Below are 24,242 nucleotides of genomic sequence, written 5' to 3' on the forward strand. Positions count from 1 at the left end.
AAAATAAGAGCTGCCGCATTAACTAATCGCTAATCCTGACTCTTGTATAAACCTTGGTGAGAATGTTCCAAACATGCTGATATAGGTGTTCCCCACATCTATCGACTCTTTTTAAAAAAAAGTATGCGTCTTTTCTGTGTTTTATGAAGGAGTAGCAATCAATTCTCTATACCTGTTTAATTGTATTTGTAACTTGATTTTATGTAACATGTACTGCTTTTATGGTTTTAATTAACCGAATAAAGTTTTTTGACTGACTGACTGACAAACTTATTTAAAACGTATCTTATACTGGTTGGAGAATGCTGTGGTGTTATCTTATTTGAAGGAACGAATTAAAGGAGGAGATTAGACCATTACCAAATTCAAGGGCTAATGTGTCTTATCTGTGCAAATAAAGGTAGCTGTATTGATCATGACAGTGTGAAGTTAGATATTTGTAATTTATGGTATCATTGTCCATTATGTGTAATAACCAGTTATTCTCGCTCCTATTACTTTTGAAACATTCTTTATCATCCTCACACTGAAGTCACACAGCTTACAGCATATATGTGATCTTTGGATGTCACAGTTTATACTGGATATTTTTAAGTGCCCCAAATAGAATTAAATGTATCTTCTCTTTATTTTTTACTTCTACAGCCCTGTCCATACCTCTTCTCTCTGTAAGGGTATTGGTACTGCTTTTGTCTGTGCTGTACCTGCAATGTGTGAGAAGCTTGCATTCTTGATGCCTGCTTTGTAAATATTATGTATGAAGGAAACGTTCACTGATGTTGCCCGTGAATAATATGGTGCAGGAAAGTGGGTTATTAGTTTGGGGGGGGGGCGGGTGAAGCCATACTCATGCAGCAACCACAATCTCTGTTGGGGTGAAAGATAGGCAAACCCCAAATTAATCTATGCTTAACCCTCAGGTAATTTGAAAGCAAAATGTAAAGTATTTTCGCAACACACAAACAGTAAAATGAAAACACAGCACAACACATCCAGGTGAACGGAATATCTTGCATCCATCAAAAAATAAATCAGATTCATATTTATTTCGTCCACTAAAAATGGCATGGAAGTTGTGAAGGTCAATGTATACGTGGCTGATATTTGTTTACAGTGGAGTTACACAACTCATTTATGTATTTTTTTAAATTCAATAGCTCTTCTCAGTTTTAAGGAGTAGCCTTTAGGATGCCTTTAGGGTTTCTGGGTGTTAACATTTGATTAATAGTGAAATATAGTCTTATTTACTTTCCAATTGGCCCTTAGGTAACCTTTTTATTAAATTTTTAAGATCTGCTCATTTTAGACTGTGATTTATATCACTGATATTCTAGATTTTGGCATTAACTTTTCAGTGAAGTCCGTTCGTGCTTGCTATATTTGTTTATTGCTTTGACGCCCTAAGTATTTTTCAGTATTTTTTCTCCCAAATTGTTTGGAGCAGAGATGATACGGGGGTATAATTTCTCATATAGGGCTCCTGGGTCATGTTGGGGTGCTGTTTCAAATCCAGCTGCTTTGTACAGTAGTAGTAGTTTTTTTTAGTCTCTTATATGTGGATAATTATGGTTCAAAAGTTGAGGAGCTGTAGTAAGGTAAAGCTATGTATTGGCCAATTTTGTGGTTGGATTTGAGCATTGACTGCTGTGGGGAAATTAGATGAAATGTGCGCTCCGCTGTTTGACTAGGGCTATCAACAACTTGAGCCAGCCACTTTGCAAATAGTTTTATTAGGTCTAGTGCAGGTCTGATGTTGTGATAATTTACCCACATGTTAAAGTGATCAGTCAGTCTGAATTTTGGTGCTAGAGACCCTAGGCACATTTAGGTTGGATTAGAGATTTCATCCAGAAATGTTCATACACATGATGGAGCGGGAATCTCATCTCATTTGTAAGGGTGCATCATATTCATGTGTATAGCGCTCCCGCATATAATCTTAAAACTGTGTTAATGTGAAGTGTTAGAATTGTGCAATGTATTAATGTAACTACATGATGTATTTTAGGTTATTGACAAGCATTATGAAGAATTAACGTAGAGAACGAATGTAACTAGCAGAAAACTTTACCATGAAGAACTCATGTTGAAAAATGGACAATATTCATGTACTAAATGTGCTCAATAGCTGTGATATTTCATATGTAGGCAAATGCACTAGTTGAAAATATATTAATGTGTATGTGAATTTGTAAAGCTGATACGATGCATTCTTATGTTCGCTGAAATTGAAGACCTGAAAAGCAACTCCCTAAAAACTCTCACTTTAGAATTATCAGTTTGAATTTCATGTGTGCTATGGCATTTGTTATTTCTCACATTTTGTATTGCAGGTGAAGAGGCACTATTTTAGGCAGAATAATGTCTTTGTTTTACTAGCTAGGCAAGGAGAGGAAGTTCCCTCGTGTGGCTTAGGTCAATAAAGAAAGCTTGCTCCCAATCACACAGGAAAAAAGTCTGGGAGCCTAGGTCAACTTGTTGCAAGAAAGGAACTGGGCAACACCGTGGAGAAGTACATACATACTGTACCCAAAGTGGATGGCGTCACCAAAGTGCATGATGCGATTTCTACCTGTGGAGAACTGATTGTGAATCTTGGGAAAGAGCCCCACTTATTTCTTGCCTTCAAAGAGAGAGCATCCCAGACCAAGCTCTTTCTTTGTGAAGGTGTTTTTATGATACTTGACCCATTGATGGTGGAGAGGCTTCTTAGGAAGACTCCATGTACTGACACATTTTACCCTTCTTCTTGAAAATACTTATGTAGAAATGTTAACTTACAGTTAGAGTAGGGATAGATTTAATGCTTTTCACTCTTCAAACCCCTATGTAGGGAAATGTGGACTCGTGCTTCCTGACTTTCTGTATCTTAATTTTTGAGGTATTAGTTTTGTTCATGCTGCACAGCCTAATTTGGATTCACAGCTATGGCTTCATGATAATTCCTTTGTATTTCTATACCCTCATGTTGAGGTGGCTTTGTGATAAACTACCTAACCATATGTAGTTGTCCATGGGTTAATATGTATCAAAGAGTATTATTAGCTAATTGACTATCTGTTAACAACTTTTTTCCCCTTTACACGTTCATGCTGTGAAAAAGAAACATTGGAGTGTAACTCTAGAATCGGTCTAGATCTAATAGGCACGGCCCTTTCACAAACTCACAGTAAATGCCTATGTTAGCATACAGGGGCAAAGCAAAACACCTACAGACATCCATGCATACATAGCCCAGCACACAAAAAGACACCAATGTACACATGTGCAACAGGGCACCAGAGCAGCAGTCCTTCCTGCAGAGCAGCTGAACAGTCCACAGGTCCATAGGTGTACAGAACAGGTGGGTCTGAGAGACCACTATTTACACATTGTGCACACTTTGAAGAAGGAGAAGGTTCTGGAGGTTTCCACTCTTAGAGGTGTTTGGAATTTCCTGCCTTCCTGCCCTCATCCCGGCATCTCAAGGGACACAAAAGACTAGTATTAAACACTTTATGAGTGTGTTCTTTGTGATGTGCAAGTGTTGTAGGTGACAGCTCCTCCCTCTCATCAAGTCAGAGATGTCCCATCCTGCCAACATACATTCTTCTTTGTCACACTGTCTGGGAACAGTGCACAAAGACCAACTGCCAGCTACACCTATTCAGGTGCCCAGGATGTAGGCACCAAATGGTTAGGACAAAAAATGCCAAATTTCTAAAAGTGGTATTTTCAGAACTTGACTCACAATTCAACTTTACCATTAAGGATGATTTCAAATTCCAATTCTTTAGACACTCAACTCGATATTTCTACTTGTTCCCAATTGAAAGTTATCAATACTACAAGGTAACCCTATGTTCTCTTGTGGGAGAGGTAGGCCTTGCAGTAGTGAAAAATTAATTCAAGAGTTATTTTTACTGCCATGACGTTTAAAACTTAAAGGTACATGTGCAGCGTTTTAGATACACTGTACCGTGCACTATGAGCTAATTAGGCTTTAGGGTCTACCTTATTGGAGGCTTGTGTTTTAAAAGGAAGGTTTAGGCCAGGCAAAGGGTTTATTTCGTCAGCTCAAAATTACAGTTAAAAACTGTGCACTTAGGCTCAAATGCCGGACCTGAACCACATTTAAAAGACTATGTAAGTGGGTGGCAGAATTAGTGCTGCAGGCCCACCAGTGGCTAGTTTATTTTACAGGCCCTGGGTACATGTAGTACCACTTTACTAGGGGCTTACAAGTAAGTTAAATTTGCCAATAGGGCTTTAGCCACTTTTATCATGTTTAGAAGCACACTCACTTTAGCCGATGTTATCAGTAGTAACGTGCACGGAGTACTAAGGCCAACAGAAACAAGGCCAGCAAAAAATGGTGGTCTAAGGCAAAAGGTTTCGGCGAAGACCACCATAAGGCTGACGAGTCGAACACGTGTTCTATGTGAAAGTAGCTCCCACTCCTTTCTATTTTGTACTTATTCTATGTGCTAGAAATGATGCTGTCTGGGTGTACCTGCTATCTACATGTAGAGAATCTTGCAATGTATTAATGTAACTACATGATGTATTTTAGGTTATTGACAAGCATTATGAAGAATTAACGTAGAGAATGAATGTAACTAGCAGAAAACTTTACCATGAAGAACTCATGTTGAAAAATGGACAATATTCATGTACTAAATGTGCTCAATAGCTGTGATATTTCATATGTAGGCAAATGCACTAGTTGAAAATATATTAATGTGTATGTGAATTTGTAAAGCTGATACGATGCATTCTTATGTTCGCTGAAATTGAAGACCTGAAAAGCAACTCCCTAAAAACTCTCACTTTAGAATTATCAGTTTGAATTTCATGTGTGCTATGGCATTTGTTATTTCTCACATTTTGTATTGCAGGTGAAGAGGCACTATTTTAGGCAGAATAATGTCTTTGTTTTACTAGCTAGGCAAGGAGAGGAAGTTCCCTCGTGTGGCTTAGGTCAATAAAGAAAGCTTGCTCCCAATCACACAGGAAAAAAGTCTGGGAGCCTAGGTCAACTTGTTGCAAGAAAGGAACTGGGCAACACCGTGGAGAAGTACATACATACTGTACCCAAAGTGGATGGCGTCACCAAAGTGCATGATGCGATTTCTACCTGTGGAGAACTGATTGTGAATCTTGGGAAAGAGCCCCACTTATTTCTTGCCTTCAAAGAGAGAGCATCCCAGACCAAGCTCTTTCTTTGTGAAGGTGTTTTTATGATACTTGACCCATTGATGGTGGAGAGGCTTCTTAGGAAGACTCCACGTACTGACACATTTTACCCTTCTTCTTGAAAATACTTATGTAGAAATGTTAACTTAGAGTTAGAGTAGGGATAGATTTAATGCTTTTCACTCTTCAAACCCCTATGTAGGGAAATGTGGACTCATGCTTCCTGACTTTCTGTATCTTAATTTTTGAGGTATTAGTTTTGTTCATGCTGCACAGCCTAATTTGGATTCACAGCTATGGCTTCATGATAATTCCTTTGTATTTCTATACCCTCATGTTGAGGTGGCTTTGTGATAAACTACCTAACCATATGTAGTTGTCCATGGGTTAATATGTATCAAAGAGTATTATTAGCTAACTGACTATCTGTTAACAACTTTTTTCCCCTTTACACGTTCATGCTGTGAAAAAGAAACATTGGAGTGTAACTCTAGAATCGGTCTAGATCTAATAGGCACGGCCCTTTCACAAACTCACAGTAAATGCCTATGTTAGCATACAGGGGCAAAGCAAAACACCTACAGACATCCATGCATACATAGCCCAGCACACAAAAAGACACCAATGTACACAGGTGCAATAGGGCACCAGAGCAGCAGTCCTTCCTGCAGAGCAGCTGAACAGTCCACAGGTCCATAGGTGTACAGAACAGGTGGGTCTGAGAGACCACTATTTACACATTGTGCACACTTTGAAGAAGGAGAAGGTTCTGGAGGTTTCCACTCTTAGAGGTGTTTGGAATTTCCTGCCTTCCTGCCCTCATCCCGGCATCTCAAGGGACACAAAAGACTAGTATTAAACACTTTAGGAGTGTGTTCTTTGTGATGTGCAAGTGTTGTAGGTGACAGCTCCTCCCTCTCATCAAGTCAGAGATGTCCCATCCTGCCAACATATATTCCTCTTTGTCACACTGTCTGGGAACAGTGCACAAAGACCAACTGCCAGCTACACCTATTCAGGTGACCCAGGATGTAGGCACCAAATGGTTAGGACAAAAAATGCCAAATTTCTAAAAGTGGTATTTTCAGAACTTGACTCACAATTCAACTTTACCATTAAGGATGATTTCAAATTCCAATTCTTTAGACACTCAACTCGATATTTCTACTTGTTCCCAATTGAAAGTTATCAATACTACAAGGTAACCCTATGTTCTCTTGTGGGAGAGGTAGGCCTTGCAGTAGTGAAAAATTAATTCAAGAGTTATTTTTACTGCCATGACGTTTAAAACTTAAAGGTACATGTGCAGCGTTTTAGATACACTGTACCGTGCACTATGAGCTAATTAGGCTTTAGGGTCTACCTTATTGGAGGCTTGTGTTTTAAAAGGAAGGTTTAGGCCAGGCAAAGGGTTTATTTCGTCAGCTCAAAATTACAGTTAAAAACTGTGCACTTAGGCTCAAATGCCGGACCTGAACCACATTTAAAAGACTATGTAAGTGGGTGGCAGAATTAGTGCTGCAGGCCCACCAGTGGCTAGTTTATTTTACAGGCCCTGGGTACATGTAGTACCACTTTACTAGGGGCTTACAAGTAAGTTAAATTTGCCAATAGGGCTTTAGCCACTTTTATCATGTTTAGAAGCACACTCACTTTAGCCGATGTTATCAGTAGTAAAGTGCACGGAGTACTAAGGCCAACAGAAACAAGGCCAGCAAAAAATGGTGGTCTAAGGCAAAAGGTTTCGGCGAAGACCACCATAAGGCTGACGAGTCGAACACGTGTTCTATGTGAAAGTAGCTCCCACTCCTTTCTATTTTGTACTTATTCTATGTGCTAGAAATGATGCTGTCTGGGTGTACCTGCTATCTACATGTAGAGAATCTTGCAATGTATTAATGTAACTACATGATGTATTTTAGGTTATTGACAAGCATTATGAAGAATTAACGTAGAGAATGAATGTAACTAGCAGAAAACTTTACCATGAAGAACTCATGTTGAAAAATGGACAATATTCATGTACTAAATGTGCTCAATAGCTGTGATATTTCATATGTAGGCAAATGCACTAGTTGAAAATATATTAATGTGTATGTGAATTTGTAAAGCTGATACGATGCATTCTTATGTTCGCTGAAATTGAAGACCTGAAAAGCAACTCCCTAAAAACTCTCACTTTAGAATTATCAGTTTGAATTTCATGTGTGCTATGGCATTTGTTATTTCTCACATTTTGTATTGCAGGTGAAGAGGCACTATTTTAGGCAGAATAATGTCTTTGTTTTACTAGCTAGGCAAGGAGAGGAAGTTCCCTCGTGTGGCTTAGGTCAATAAAGAAAGCTTGCTCCCAATCACACAGGAAAAAAGTCTGGGAGCCTAGGTCAACTTGTTGCAAGAAAGGAACTGGGCAACACCGTGGAGAAGTACATACATACTGTACCCAAAGTGGATGGCGTCACCAAAGTGCATGATGCGATTTCTACCTGTGGAGAACTGATTGTGAATCTTGGGAAAGAGCCCCACTTATTTCTTGCCTTCAAAGAGAGAGCATCCCAGACCAAGCTCTTTCTTTGTGAAGGTGTTTTTATGATACTTGACCCATTGATGGTGGAGAGGCTTCTTAGGAAGACTCCATGTACTGACACATTTTACCCTTCTTCTTGAAAATACTTATGTAGAAATGTTAACTTACAGTTAGAGTAGGGATAGATTTAATGCTTTTCACTCTTCAAACCCCTATGTAGGGAAATGTGGACTCGTGCTTCCTGACTTTCTGTATCTTAATTTTTGAGGTATTAGTTTTGTTCATGCTGCACAGCCTAATTTGGATTCACAGCTATGGCTTCATGATAATTCCTTTGTATTTCTATACCCTCATGTTGAGGTGGCTTTGTGATAAACTACCTAACCATATGTAGTTGTCCATGGGTTAATATGTATCAAAGAGTATTATTAGCTAATTGACTATCTGTTAACAACTTTTTTCCCCTTTACACGTTCATGCTGTGAAAAAGAAACATTGGAGTGTAACTCTAGAATCGGTCTAGATCTAATAGGCACGGCCCTTTCACAAACTCACAGTAAATGCCTATGTTAGCATACAGGGGCAAAGCAAAACACCTACAGACATCCATGCATACATAGCCCAGCACACAAAAAGACACCAATGTACACATGTGCAACAGGGCACCAGAGCAGCAGTCCTTCCTGCAGAGCAGCTGAACAGTCCACAGGTCCATAGGTGTACAGAACAGGTGGGTCTGAGAGACCACTATTTACACATTGTGCACACTTTGAAGAAGGAGAAGGTTCTGGAGGTTTCCACTCTTAGAGGTGTTTGGAATTTCCTGCCTTCCTGCCCTCATCCCGGCATCTCAAGGGACACAAAAGACTAGTATTAAACACTTTATGAGTGTGTTCTTTGTGATGTGCAAGTGTTGTAGGTGACAGCTCCTCCCTCTCATCAAGTCAGAGATGTCCCATCCTGCCAACATACATTCTTCTTTGTCACACTGTCTGGGAACAGTGCACAAAGACCAACTGCCAGCTACACCTATTCAGGTGCCCAGGATGTAGGCACCAAATGGTTAGGACAAAAAATGCCAAATTTCTAAAAGTGGTATTTTCAGAACTTGACTCACAATTCAACTTTACCATTAAGGATGATTTCAAATTCCAATTCTTTAGACACTCAACTCGATATTTCTACTTGTTCCCAATTGAAAGTTATCAATACTACAAGGTAACCCTATGTTCTCTTGTGGGAGAGGTAGGCCTTGCAGTAGTGAAAAATTAATTCAAGAGTTATTTTTACTGCCATGACGTTTAAAACTTAAAGGTACATGTGCAGCGTTTTAGATACACTGTACCGTGCACTATGAGCTAATTAGGCTTTAGGGTCTACCTTATTGGAGGCTTGTGTTTTAAAAGGAAGGTTTAGGCCAGGCAAAGGGTTTATTTCGTCAGCTCAAAATTACAGTTAAAAACTGTGCACTTAGGCTCAAATGCCGGACCTGAACCACATTTAAAAGACTATGTAAGTGGGTGGCAGAATTAGTGCTGCAGGCCCACCAGTGGCTAGTTTATTTTACAGGCCCTGGGTACATGTAGTACCACTTTACTAGGGGCTTACAAGTAAGTTAAATTTGCCAATAGGGCTTTAGCCACTTTTATCATGTTTAGAAGCACACTCACTTTAGCCGATGTTATCAGTAGTAACGTGCACGGAGTACTAAGGCCAACAGAAACAAGGCCAGCAAAAAATGGTGGTCTAAGGCAAAAGGTTTCGGCGAAGACCACCATAAGGCTGACGAGTCGAACACGTGTTCTATGTGAAAGTAGCTCCCACTCCTTTCTATTTTGTACTTATTCTATGTGCTAGAAATGATGCTGTCTGGGTGTACCTGCTATCTACATGTAGAGAATCTTGCAATGTATTAATGTAACTACATGATGTATTTTAGGTTATTGACAAGCATTATGAAGAATTAACGTAGAGAATGAATGTAACTAGCAGAAAACTTTACCATGAAGAACTCATGTTGAAAAATGGACAATATTCATGTACTAAATGTGCTCAATAGCTGTGATATTTCATATGTAGGCAAATGCACTAGTTGAAAATATATTAATGTGTATGTGAATTTGTAAAGCTGATACGATGCATTCTTATGTTCGCTGAAATTGAAGACCTGAAAAGCAACTCCCTAAAAACTCTCACTTTAGAATTATCAGTTTGAATTTCATGTGTGCTATGGCATTTGTTATTTCTCACATTTTGTATTGCAGGTGAAGAGGCACTATTTTAGGCAGAATAATGTCTTTGTTTTACTAGCTAGGCAAGGAGAGGAAGTTCCCTCGTGTGGCTTAGGTCAATAAAGAAAGCTTGCTCCCAATCACACAGGAAAAAAGTCTGGGAGCCTAGGTCAACTTGTTGCAAGAAAGGAACTGGGCAACACCGTGGAGAAGTACATACATACTGTACCCAAAGTGGATGGCGTCACCAAAGTGCATGATGCGATTTCTACCTGTGGAGAACTGATTGTGAATCTTGGGAAAGAGCCCCACTTATTTCTTGCCTTCAAAGAGAGAGCATCCCAGACCAAGCTCTTTCTTTGTGAAGGTGTTTTTATGATACTTGACCCATTGATGGTGGAGAGGCTTCTTAGGAAGACTCCACGTACTGACACATTTTACCCTTCTTCTTGAAAATACTTATGTAGAAATGTTAACTTACAGTTAGAGTAGGGATAGATTTAATGCTTTTCACTCTTCAAACCCCTATGTAGGGAAATGTGGACTCGTGCTTCCTGACTTTCTGTATCTTAATTTTTGAGGTATTAGTTTTGTTCATGCTGCACAGCCTAATTTGGATTCACAGCTATGGCTTCATGATAATTCCTTTGTATTTCTATACCCTCATGTTGAGGTGGCTTTGTGATAAACTACCTAACCATATGTAGTTGTCCATGGGTTAATATGTATCAAAGAGTATTATTAGCTAATTGACTATCTGTTAACAACTTTTTCCCCTTTACACGTTCATGCTGTGAAAAAGAAACATTGGAGTGTGACTCTAGAATCGGTCTAGATCTAATAGGCACGGCCCTTTCACAAACTCACAGTAAATGCCTATGTTAGCATACAGGGGCAAAGCAAAACACCTACAGACATCCATGCATACATAGCCCAGCACACAAAAAGACACCAATGTACACAGGTGCAATAGGGCACCAGAGCAGCAGTCCTTCCTGCAGAGCAGCTGAACAGTCCACAGGTCCATAGGTGTACAGAACAGGTGTGTCTGAGAGACGACTATTTACACATTGTGCACACTTTGAAGAAGGAGAAGGTTCTGGAGGTTTCCACTCTTAGAGGTGTTTGGAATTTCCTGCCTTCCTGCCCTCATCCCGGCATCTCAAGGGACACAAAAGACTAGTATTAAACACTTTAGGAGTGTGTTCTTTGTGATGTGCAAGTGTTGTAGGTGACAGCTCCTCCCTCTCATCAAGTCAGAGATGTCCCATCCTGCCAACATATATTCCTCTTTGTCACACTGTCTGGGAACAGTGCACAAAGACCAACTGCCAGCTACACCTATTCAGGTGACCCAGGATGTAGGCACCAAATGGTTAGGACAAAAAATGCCAAATTTCTAAAAGTGGCATTTTCAGAACTTGACTCACAATTCAACTTTACCATTAAGGATGATTTCAAATTCCAATTCTTTAGACACTCAACTCGATATTTCTAATTGTTCCCAATTGAAAGTTATCAATACTACAAGGTAACCCTATGTTCTCTTGTGGGAGAGGTAGGCCTTGCAGTAGTGAAAAATTAATTCAAGAGTTATTTTTACTGCCATGACGTTTAAAACTTAAAGGTACATGTGCAGCATTTTAGATACACTGTACCCTGCACTATGAGCTGTTTAGGCTTTAGGGTCTACCTTATTGGAGGCTTGTGTTTTAAAAGGAAGGTTTAGGCCAGGCAAAGGGTTTATTTCGGCAGCTCAAAATTACAGTTAAAAACTGTGCACTTAGGCTCAAATGCCGGACCTGAACCACATTTAAAAGACTATGTAAGTGGGTGGCAGAATTAGTGCTGCAGGCCCACTAGTGGCTAGTTTATTTTACAGGCCCTGGGTACATGTAGTACCACTTTACTAGGGGCTTACAAGTAAGTTAAATTTGCCAATAGGGCGTTAGCCACTTTTATCATGTTTAGAAGCACACTCACTTTAGCCGATGTTATCAGTAGTAAAGTGCACGGAGTACTAAGGCCAACAGAAACAAGGCCAGCAAAAAATGGTGGTCTAAGTCAAAAGGTTTCGGCGAAGACCACCATAAGGCTGACGAGTCGAACACGTGTTCTATGTGAAAGTAGCTTCCACTCCTTTCGATTTTGTACTTATTCTATGTGCTAGAAATGATGCTGTCTGGGTGTACCTGCTATCTACATGTAGAGAATCTTGCAATACTACTGATTACACTATGCTAATTCTAGGTGGTAGGGGTATTTACACTAATGGTAAGGCAGACGTGTTTATGTTATCAGGTTCTGCTTAGCCTCACATCCGTCCAAAGTATATGGGGCAATGCTTGCATACCACAATATTTTATGTAAAGCACTTTCAATAAAAGCATCATGTAAGGATCACATTATTGATATTTCACTGCTTTTGTCTCCCACCCCCAACCTGACCTCTGCACTTTGTCTTCCCACTTTCCCCTTCTCCCACTTGTCTAGTGCTCTATTGCCTAACCTCTGGTGCACCACACCTTCTTAACTCTTGTTAAATTGTGAGAGAGCATTTAGGTGCATCCTGTAACTGGCCACACATTTATCTGTTCATAATCTGTGCTAACGTTGCTATAAATTGACTGGTTGAAAATGGCCATTGTCCATTCTGGAACAGTAGATTACCAATAAAGCATAAAGGAGATGGTAGTCATGCATGTACATGCGTGTCAAGGTATGATGACCATCTTTCAATGGTTTTTGTTATACTTTATCTCCAAAACCAATCAAAGATGGCCACCTTGCTTGCAGCGGCCTTTCTAGATTGGATTTTGTTATACAGTATAACAAAAAACATTGAAAGACAACTCCCATGCATTTGTGTGCAAGAATACCTATGTGTAGCTGTCTTTCAATGGTTTTTGTCATGAGCAATTGCAAAAACAAACAATTGTGGGAAAGTCCATAGCTTTGTGCTGTTGTGTCTCCGGCAAGACTGCTTGGTCTTGCCAAAGCTTGTTTTGAACTGCAATCCGAACAAAACCAGGGCCTAATATGATATGCCTGCCGACACACTTTAGCAGATTCTATCACCCTATAATGCCACAACCACTGTATAATGTGTGTTTTTTAATTATGATTGTATGTTTCTTGTACCGTGCCTTTTTTTGATATTCATTTATCGAAATAAAGATCTTGAATGACTGGCCACAACCCCTTAAAAAAGTTTGTTTTAGTCCATGACCATCCGGCAGAAACCTTTTAGGCATAAACTTGCAATAGGTGTTATCCAAATAGGCCCTAAGCAAACACAATATTTTCCTCGTCTTTGCCGAAATTGTGAGCTGAAGGTGCAGAAATGTATGTCATATGGGGTGCCACAATACTTTAAATCGCCTCTTTTCTTTATGCTTATTACATTACCACCAACTCAGGGTAATACAAGCGTAACGAGCAAGGCACATGTAAACTACAATTTCAGGTTTAATTCTCACTAACATCTATCTATAAAAATATGTAATTTACATATGTGTAGTTTATGAATCTTTCAGAACGCCATGAGGTGTGTTCGGTATGTCTATATGGAATTTCCTATTTCATGATTTTGAGAAAGCATTATTTTGCTTACTTCAGACTTGTGGGCTCTTTCAGAGGTGTTTCTATCTAAAGAGTGGTCTGGGTCTCGTGACCTTCACAAAATCTGTACATGCATGTTCACGCTTTTCAGATAATGGGAGACTTAAAAGATACAGGTGTAAGTGACTGAACACATTACTGCAGTTTCTAGAAGGAAGGGTTGTTGAAGGGAAGAATAGGTAATTGCGAAAAAGGATTTTTACCTGCAACGAAAGCTATTTCAACATTAAAAAATTGTCTGACCCTAAACTTTCAATTCATTACAATATATGTGTACGTGCCGTGGGCTATTGCAACGAGTACAGCCTTACATACATTTCATTGACTTTGCCTGTTTCTGCTTATATGAATAAGCTAGTCCTGTGGGAATTAGATGGTTTGTGAATAAAGTAAAAAGGTGTAACTCAGCCATTTGAGAACGTGTCACTTATATATATTTTAAGAGGGCCATATCATACACGTCGGGTCTCGTGTTTACAAACATTTGTGATATTAGCCATATTTGTTTAAATAAATGTATTATTCTTTAAATGTATACAATCCGCCTGCTTACAGATAAGGTAATTCTACAGAGGTGGTCTGTCTGCATATGTTCAACAGAATGAAATAAGTCTGTTAAATGATCTAATTCATTTCACATTTTTTCCTTTACAGCAATTATTCAGCTGCCAGGCTCTACGAAAACTGAGTATGCCTGACAATGACCTTTCCAACCTACCCACCACCATTGCCAGTTTAGTTAACCTCAAAGAACTTGACATCAGTAAAAACGGTAAGAATGAATTGTCAAGCGTTGTATCTTCCTGCATTGCATTGTTTTAGTTCACCTAATCCATAACACGTTCTTAAGTGCTATCTTTTGTCCTAGTTTGCCCTTTATGAGATAAGTATTTATAATATTAGAAATAGTGATGAACCTTTATAGTATCTGATAATTATCTGATAACAGTACAGCAACGAGACCACAACGGCACTGTTATCAAATGTTTCACTCATTACTGTGCTATTACCTTAAATAGAACTCCTATCACAGCACAATACCCTCTGTGCCGCACCTTCCTTCCTCATCCCGCTCACTCTACCTAGCAAAGAAAAATGAGCATGAAAAAAATATTTACATTTTGTGGAAAATGTTAGGGTTGTGTAAAATTCGAATTCGCAGGTGTAAACTTTGGGAAATTTGAGCAAGAGAATTTGGCTAGGGAATTGTTCCGATAAAAGCAGGTTTTGCATTCCTTTCACACACAAACAACGTTGCAGGTGTTTTGCCCCTTGTTAAGAAAATATATTCAGTTGGGCATAGGTGAATTTAGATTGCTTCATGCCCTCCTCGTAGCAATGCAATGAACAATTTGTAAAAATGTAGATGGTAAGTCCTTACATAATTTATTTTTAATTGCTGTTGACTGTCTTAATTGAAAATAGCCTATAGAGAGTAACGGGCTGTCGTTCGGTAAAAGGGCAGGAGTCTTGTTACTTGTATCTAAAGATCTAAAGAAATGGTAAAGCGTCTCAAGTGCTAGAAAAGCAAATTAGCTGCTCATAAGCTCACCTCAGCGCTGCTGAAATTACAGTGCTCAATTTGTTCAGGTGCTTGCAGGAGGTGGGGCCTGGCACTCTTTTTTTGAGACTGAGACGCACTTTCCATCATGAAACGCCAATCCAGAGAAAGCAAACGGTATTGAAGTAAGAAAGAGGGAGGAAGTGAAAGGTAGAAAAACAGTGACAACGAGATACAGCTGGGATGACAGAGAACCTGAAAGTGAGTGAAATAAAGAGGCGGCAAGTGTAGGGTGGTGAAAGAAAGAGGCAAGAGGTAGAATCATGCATTGAAAGCCTTTGTTTGAGGCATCTCTGGCTTTAGGCACTGCCAGCCGCAGGCTACTAAGAATTAACTTTTGCGCCATGTACCTTTTGTTCTGCGAATGAAGCAGTGGCTGACAGGAATTATTGTTGAAAAACCTCGTTTTGTTCAATTTCTTTAGGTATGAATATATCTGTCCTTTATATTTTATTTTTTTCATTTGTTGTGGGAAGAATGAACACACCATTCAAATGTGGAAAAAAGTAGAAAGCACATGCCTTCACTTAATACTGAAATTTGTTTTGGAATTCTTGTGAGAATTGGAGAAACCAAATGTGTCTAAAGAATGATCTCATGGAGACAACTTCTGTGATTTAAGGTATTTTAAAAAGACCAACAGCTCTTCGTAGGATGCTGTCTCTAGCAGTTGTCATATTGATCACAACACACATATTCCTGGGCTGGTATAGGCATGGTGTACAGTGCTTAAATTTGATTTTGGTGATCAGCAAGTATATAGTGGCTAAGCAGCCTCTCTAATATTTGGGTTTAATGGACTTGTCCATGGACTTCGATTGCGTTAACCGCAACAAGCTGTGGCAACTTCTTCATGAGTGTGGCATTTTAGGCCACTGCTCTTGTTGCCAGGAGCTTTGGAATGTATTTATGTAAATAGCTGTCAATTGAAGCTAAGCCTCCTGTCTGTCTGCACTGTTCCTGTGGATGGGATCCTTTTCCTAAGAATAAACCTTCTTCCTAACTTCAACTTGCGTGAAGCTTGATTTTACTTTTAGCAACGAGGATGAGATACGAATCCATGCATGCAAAGCAGAATGGATCAGCAATCCATTGCCTTAACCATTCAAAACTCAAAAACCTTGTGTGAGGCAGTGTGTTCGAAGTCAGCACTGACCACAAGCCTTTGAGTGAAATCTTTAAAAAGAGGGGCATTGATGCGATGTCTAGTAAGATCACCAAATTAGGATGTGGCGCTACAGGATTATGATTTTGAGATCAAGTAGAAGCCTGGAGTGGAGAATAGGGTAGCAGATGCATTGTTGCAATTGTTTGATAGTGGTGAACAAGGTTCTTCTGGTGATTGTGACCAGGAGGATGAGGACATGGCTTTTTATATTGAGGGTGACAGTATCACCCGACAAAGGTGGTTTGCGGCTTTAAGCACTGACAGTGTGTTACTTGAAGTTTTGGAACGTGTCAAGGCTGGTTGGAAGACCATACCCAAAAGCAATAATGAATTAGAACAAATTTGTCATGTAAGAGATGAGCTTTCTGAGAACAGTGGTCTACTAGTTAGGGTTTTGAGGTTAGTTCCTCCGTCTACCCTCAGACAAGAGCTCGTCACCTTGGCCCATCGAGGACATCAGGGACTGTCACAAACCAAGGAAAGGCTCAGGTTGTCCTATTGGTGGCCTGGAATGGATTTGCAGTTAGAGATTTTATCAGGGATTGTGTGCAGTGTGCCTTGAGTGAGAGGGTAACCAAGCTGAAGGTCCAACACATGGTTATATAACATCGCCCTGATGGTCCTAGGAAAGAGGTTGGACTGGCTATTGTTGGTCCTGTTCATTCCTTGGGCTCAGAGTGGTATATTCTGGTAGACTTGTTCTCCAGATGGCCCGAGATAGCTGTTATACGAGGCATAGAAACTAAGCATGTGAAGACGTTCTTGCAGATACTCATAGCCAGGGACGGCATCACTGATGCCATACTAGCTGACAATGACGTTCAGTTTGTTTCCAGAGAAATGGAACAGTTCCTGGTTTAACATGGCATCAAGCACAAGAGGTGTGCCTTACCCCATCCTGAAACCAATGGAATGGTAGAACACTTCAATCGTGTTCCTAAAGAGACGATTCGGATGGAAAAATACAATGAGTTGGACTGGCGTGATGAAATATTCAAGAAAGTTGAGATTTACAGGTTTTCCCCTACGCCACAACTAAGAAAACCCCCTTTGAGGTTTTCAGGGGTAGGCGTGCCAATACGTTGGTGGCTCTTACATGGGTGGGAACAGTGATGGGCATGATTGGAAACTAGCTGAGTCAAGAAAAATAGTAGCTCGCTAGAAGCTTTATGACCAAAGAAAGAATGTGAAGAAGACTGTTGTGGGAGTGGGGGATTGGGTTCTAATTAAAAATCCCTGTAAAAGAAGCTCTTCTATGGCATTGCCGGAACCTTTGTAGGTTATCAAGATCTTTAATAATGCCATCAAAACTGCCGACCGCCACAGTTGGAACCTGAACAGAGTGATTGTAGTCAGAGATGATCTGATACCTTTTCATCCGCAGTACAGAGGTTCTGGTCCTGGCTCATCTAGCAGCTCTAGTAGTTCAAAGGACTCTTCTGCAGTTTCGAAGGACTCTAATGGCTCTTCTGGTTCAAACAACTCTTCTGGAAGTTCGAAGGACTCTCTTGGAACTTCAGGCACCATTCCTAGGTCTACAAGAGTGCCTTCTACTGCATACTTAAAAGATTACGTAAAGTGAATTTCTTGCTTATGTAAGATGAATTCTCTTTTTAATGTTTCACTTTTGTTTTCCTCATATATACCATTTATGATTCTAATCTGTTTTGTAAAGGAAGGAGATGTGTGGCATTCTATGCCACTGCTCTTGTTGCCAGGAGCTTTGGAATGTATTTATGTAAATAGTTGTCAGTTGAAGCTGAGCCTCCTGCCTGTCTGCCCTGTTCCTGTGGATGGGATCCTTTTCCTAAGAATAAACCTTCTTCCCAACTTCAACTTGAGTGAAGCTTGATTTTACAATGAGACTTGATGAAACTCTTATATATATACTGGCCACACTTCATACAAACACAACAAGTGTATGAGATGGTCAGAGACGTAATGTATCAGACGTCATCCAGATTTGACGTGCAGTGCGTCAAGTGTGCATGTTTGCCCCCTTACTTTTCATTTTATATATTATTATTCAGACCCTCCAGGATTTCGTGGTTTCGGGATATGCAATAAAATCGCAAAATCGGATTACATGGGGAGCTGTACTCTAGAATTCATTAACAAGATGCGTCAGCTGTGACGATTTGGCACCAGGAATTTTGGTGGGTGTTGTTTTGGCTCTGTGCAGTAAGGAAAAGGAAGACTGACTCCGCGTGGACGAAATAGAGAATTCAAGAACTCTTCCCACAACCGAAGCCAGCGGAAACCAGGCTCTCCACCTGCTGTTATGGTTGGGGGCATTTAGTCAAAAACATATTTTTCTTTATTCTGACTGGAACATAGCAAAAGGAGGGGAACAAACCAAGTATCGTGAGGCATATAAAAAATACACCTTATTCATGTCAGATTCACACCTGTGTAGACCACTCAGCAACTTCAAGATTATAAATGAACCTTTGCAAAGGACAATTTGTGGCTTTTTTTTGTAACATTTGCTCCGTTTGAGCTAGAATCAAATTTTATAGGCCTGGATTGGAGACTAATTGGCCTGCCTCATGCTAGCAAAAAACATAATGTATGCTTACAGTGGCTTTCATTCAGGCTTCTTTGTCAATTAGCCTGTTCAAGTGTCATTCAGTCAGTCAGTCAGTCAGTCATATTTTTCTTCCCCACACCTTAGCAAACAGCATGGGGAAATGGGTCTGCTACTTCATATGTTGGCTGTCTTGCATTAAGATTGATGAAACTTTGCCGGATCACATGTGCATACCCCTTGAAAGTATGAAATTGTAGTATCAGGCCTGGTGTGCCTGGGCTGCTGGGTCTCTCCTTTATATTTTTGCTAAATCCTTTGCACATACTAGATAGGTTTGCAAATACAAATCATCCACTCGCCAAGGTTGGGCCTATGGGCGTTGTCAATGTTTGATTTTTTTTGGAACACTGTGAATTATGCAGCATGTTTGATTATGTGACAAACAGAGTAAATCCATGAATATGCAGAGTACACAACATGCAACGTATAGCACAGGGTACATACTCAGTGAAACGTGTGCAGCACGGGATATATATACACACTGGACAGTGCTGAATCCACAGGATGCTGTTGGACTATGCATAGTGCATTATATACAGCTTTAAGTACATAGTGCTATGTAAAGTGCACATCAGATGATGTTCACACGTAGCATAGCCTATATGACACAAAATTTACATTATTTAATACATAACGCATAATACATATCTTTGAATGCAGTGCATAAAATACCCTGCGCAAGGTATGCATAGCATAATGGAAAGTGTTTGCATATACTGGCCAGCACATAGTGCTCACTACATTATACACATGATGCATAAGCACTGGATAGCAAACTCTGTTCGCAACTCTCAAAATACAATCACAATGTACACAGCACAGACTGAGAGCAAGGGCCAGCTTACATATACTGCACAACCAGATATACAGAAGACATCACACGAAGAACATGACACACATTCAGAATCCAAGGTTCACAGTATGAAACAAGCCTGTCTCACAGTAATGCCACAGCACCATGCACAGTGTTGGCGGCACTTGCTACACAACTTGTGCTTCAAAGCCCCGAGCACACAAATGCTCGGCTCAGGGGGACACACCGAATGGTACACTGCACAGGACAATGTCCAGACCCCAGGGTATGCAATGCATACTGAAGAGTCCAGGATACACTGACAACAAAGTATAGCTAACGATGCATGGTGCTTTGAACACTGCCATGTATACACTGCACAAGAAACACCCACATAACATACTGAGATGCCGTCCAGATGTAATCAGGCTTTGAGGAGCCTGATTAGAGAGGAGTCCCAAATCTATAAATAATGCCCACAAAATTAGTTGGATCCGTAATATAAAGAGGCTCCTGCTCGAATCTGGCTTGCCAACTGATTGGGAACCTGGGGTCTCTTTATCCAAGGTTGAAACTAAGCGAGCCTACTGTACATGGGTTGATGATCAAGAACAAAGGGACCCAAACCAAGGTAGGCTGACTGAGGAATTCAGACAGCACAAAGTAAAGCCTTGCTTGGAGCCTTACTTGGATTTTATTACGAAACCAAGAGACAGATCCCTCTTTATCCAGTTTAGGCTGGGCACACTCCCGCTCCGCGATTACACCTGTAAGTGGAAGCCCCCGTACCAAACCTCTTCTGACTGCCCATTCTGTGAAGGTGTCACTGAAAACATCCCTCATGTCTTCTTTGTATGCCCAGCCTATGGAAAACCCAGACAGATGGCTCAAACCTGTGTGTCTGTTGCTAGGAACCAGGGACCACTCCAATCCTGTGGAAAATAAATACAAACTTGGTGAACATTATCGGCGCCATCTTGCCCCTTTCCAAGCCCATTCGTGCGCGTAAGCGGCAGCCATTTTGAGCACCATGGCCTCCCTGCCCCTCGCTGATAGCCAGCGCGTCTCTCTTTCTCTCTTAACCTCGCAAGCATTCCCCCGCACGCTGACAACCCCCGCTCTCTCATGCCTTGGGTCATAAACCCCTCTTCAGCGCAGCTTCACCACGGAATCCCATCCTGTTCCCAGCGCGACACCTCCCCTCATTCCTTTCATGGCCTCAAACCCTTCTGATGCAAACCCCCTTTTCCTGTGTCCCCGTTTGTCTTCCCTGTTCCCAGGCTGCCACCTGGCTCTGCGGATACTGTTTATTGCCCCGTACAGTAGGAAGCTTCCCCTCCCCATCAAAAGACCCCCGAATCGATCAAAGCCCCCACCCCATGAGATCCGATCAACCCCATGCATTCCGTGAATCGGCGGAATGCCCTGCTGTGCGACAACCATCACCTGTTGTGACCGGGGTGGGGAATCCAACTGTAAATGTATGTGGGAAAGGGTCTGAAGGGGAGATTCCGAGGATGTTCTTTCAAGTACTAAAGTATTGCGAGAATGTGTTATGTGCAATAAAGGTCATAAACCCTAGTATAAGAGGCCAGGCCTCAGAGATGTGGTTAGAGCACCTCGTGACGATACTTGCTGTCTGAATTGATGTGTTCTCCTCCGGAGAGAATAAAATCCTCGTTTCCTGCCTTCCAGTCTCCAGCGCCTGCTTCTTCATTGATTAATATTGGTGGGTCATAGAGGCGATACCGCCGGGCAACATAAAAGGGTCTTTGGTTACCGGTTGTCTTTGGAACCCTTTTTAACAATTGGCGTCCCAAACGTGGGGCCCATCAGCGACTCGTGGATCCAGTGGGAGAGGTCCCGACGACAGAGTGAACAACTGCAACGATCGGAAGGTACCCTGTCCGATAGACCCTCGTCTGACAGCCGATCATCCGAACTTCACTGGTTCCGAACAGACCTCTCTCGAGTGATCTGCGGTCCTGACTGGGAACCATCAGGAAGTGCCACGAGAAGTACGAAGAGAAGAGGACGATCGGGCGCTGGATTCGGAAGACGAGAAACTGTCCATGCGGTCCGGGTAAGGTCGTGTAAACATGACGAATTGCGAAAGTGATAGATAATTGAAAGTAGTTGATAATTGTTGAGAAAATACTAGTATTACTTTTTGTTAATTTATTGGAGATTCACTGTCTACAAACGGAGAAACAACAGGCTCTCCCTTTATAAACAGCGAAGGATAGGTACGCACCCATCGGACCCATCTTTCTCCCCCATTGATTAACTGTTATAGACTGTTTTCTGGAGATTCTCTGTCTGCAAACAGGGAAAAATAGGTCCCCTCTTTGCAGATAGTGAAAGGGTAGGTGACGCGAACCTTTGCGAGCCTACTTATTCTCCCCATTGACCATATTGATTTTTTATTTTTGACCTAAACATTGATTAACTGTTATAGATTGTTTTCTGGAGATTCTCTGTCTGCAAACAGGGAAAAATAGGTCCCCTCTTTACAGATAGTGAAAGGGTAGGTGACGCGAACCTTTGCGAGCCTACTTATTCTCCCCATTGACCATATTGATTTTTTATTTTTGACCTAACATTGATTGCTCAGAATTGGTTCATGAGGTATTCACTACGTGCAAACAACGTAGAATAGAAATATTCTGTCTAGTCTTTGCGCGCAGTGATAAGATAGGTAGTGCTGACTATTATCCCATTGCGATCCGTCATGCCTGTCTTCTCCCCACTGGTTAGTAGCCTGTTTTACCCGGACCGCTTATTAGAGATGAACCATCCGGCTCCGCTGGAAGGCACCCCTAATAAGGACATGTTCATGAAGCATGGATTAATCGCTATAGCCTACAGTGAACTATGGCATAAATATACGAAAAAGGATCGAGAAAGTCAGTGGCCACTGAGAGGATCCTTTGATCTTGACAAAATAGAAACGGTAGAAATAGCCCTTCGTAGGAATGAAACAACACCTATTATGCTCGATAGTCTCGGCATGTGGCGCAAAGAAGCCACACGACGAAGGGAAGGCGACGAATTTAGAAAAAATGAGGGGACACGACGGATAACCCTCCAAACGTCTAGTAGGCAAAGGGAAGGGCCAGCGATGGCACAGTCCCGAGGAGTAGACATGAAAAGCGAACGGTGTAAAGGGATGTGCCGACAAGCCAACCCCGGAACACAACGACCCGAAGGTAATCCCCCGACACTATGCACAGGACGAACAGATGTAAAACAAAACCAATGTGCTTTCTGTAAATGTCTTGGACACTGGAAAGCCCAATGTCCGACTTTGCAGAGCATAGGTAAGAATGGAGGGTCGACAGAAAGGACAGGCCGACAGAAAGGAAAAAGGCGTGAGATAAAAACCAATCAGACTAGTACAGACAGAACAGACAGGACCACCCCGTTTGATTATGCTCGGTGGCACAGATTTCGTCAGACCAATTTTAACGACATGTTAGAGTTCTGGGACTGATTGCTCTCTGTTGCTCCCCCACTCTGAAAAACAAACACAACTGCAGGTCAGTGTAAACAACCCCCCCCCGTTAGAGAAAAGACTCAAGGAAGCCAAGCGTCTATTATATAACTTAGGATTTAATTACGGTAAAACACACAACCAACAGTAAATAGAATAACTAGTAGAACTCTCTAAAAAACAAACTTTACTAATAGGAAAAATACAAAACATATTATGCTCACTCCGGAAGTCTTCCAATGTAACAGTTCGATGGTCCCGCCCATCCGAAACACATAGCACGTGTGGGGCGGGGCCTGCCAGCAACCATGGGCCAAAAAGAGATCGCTGGCGAGAAGGTACTGGAGACTCCACACAGCAGGCAATGAAATGGTCTTCCCATACTGCCCTTCCAGGGATGGCGTCCCCCGGACCGCGAGTAGGGAGGGGGCGGATGAAAATGACCCCCTCCCTTGCATCTCCTGGTCCGGCCATCACGAATTCCTCCATCGAACGGATGCAGGGTGGGCAGGGAGGAAGAGGCGACGCGGACGAGCCTCTTCCACCTCCACAGGTAGGAGGCTTCCCTGCCCTGGCCCGACGCCGATGTCCTCCAGCCGGGCGACGGCCATATTTCCGCAACACAGGACACACAATGCCCGACTGGTATATTTTCTCAGTACAGGACATACAAGACCCGGCTGGTATACTTGCGTAGTACAGGACATACAATGTCCGACGGGCATATTTACGGAGCACCGGATGTACAGTGGTCCCCCAAGAGTCGGAATCAGGGGTGTAGGGTGGTCATCATGTGCACCCCTGATTTAAAGGGACGGCGTAGGATGCGCCGGGAGAGGAAGGCGGCACGGACGAGCCTCCCTCACCTCCCCAGATGAAGGCTCCACTTCTGCACCCTGGCGCCCCGAACCAAAATGTCCTGCTCCAGCAGCATGATGCTCTATCCTTCGCCATCACAGGAAGTCTCTTCCACTCCTGATGGATACGACAAAGGGTGGCTGCCGCAGGATCTCAAAATGGCGTCTGGGCCCTCGAAAGGCGGGTCTAGGCCGCTGGAGTAACTTTGTCCGAAATTGCAACTCG

General features: G+C 41.7%; 1 protein-coding gene across 1 annotated transcript in view; it reads left to right on the forward strand.

Moving 5' to 3' along the window:
* Nucleotides 1-24,242, forward strand: part of LRRC7 (leucine rich repeat containing 7) — a 1,701,172-nt gene that overhangs the window by 303,407 nt on the left and 1,373,523 nt on the right. The window contains exon 3 of the mRNA XM_086936257.1: nt 14,209-14,326. Coding sequence (XP_086792383.1) covers nt 14,209-14,326 — 118 coding nt within the window. The remainder of the gene's footprint in view (nt 1-14,208; nt 14,327-24,242) is intronic.

Source organism: Lissotriton vulgaris, chromosome 1_1, assembly GCF_964263255.1.
Source record: "Lissotriton vulgaris chromosome 1_1, aLisVul1.2, whole genome shotgun sequence".
NCBI lineage: Eukaryota > Metazoa > Chordata > Amphibia > Caudata > Salamandridae > Lissotriton > Lissotriton vulgaris.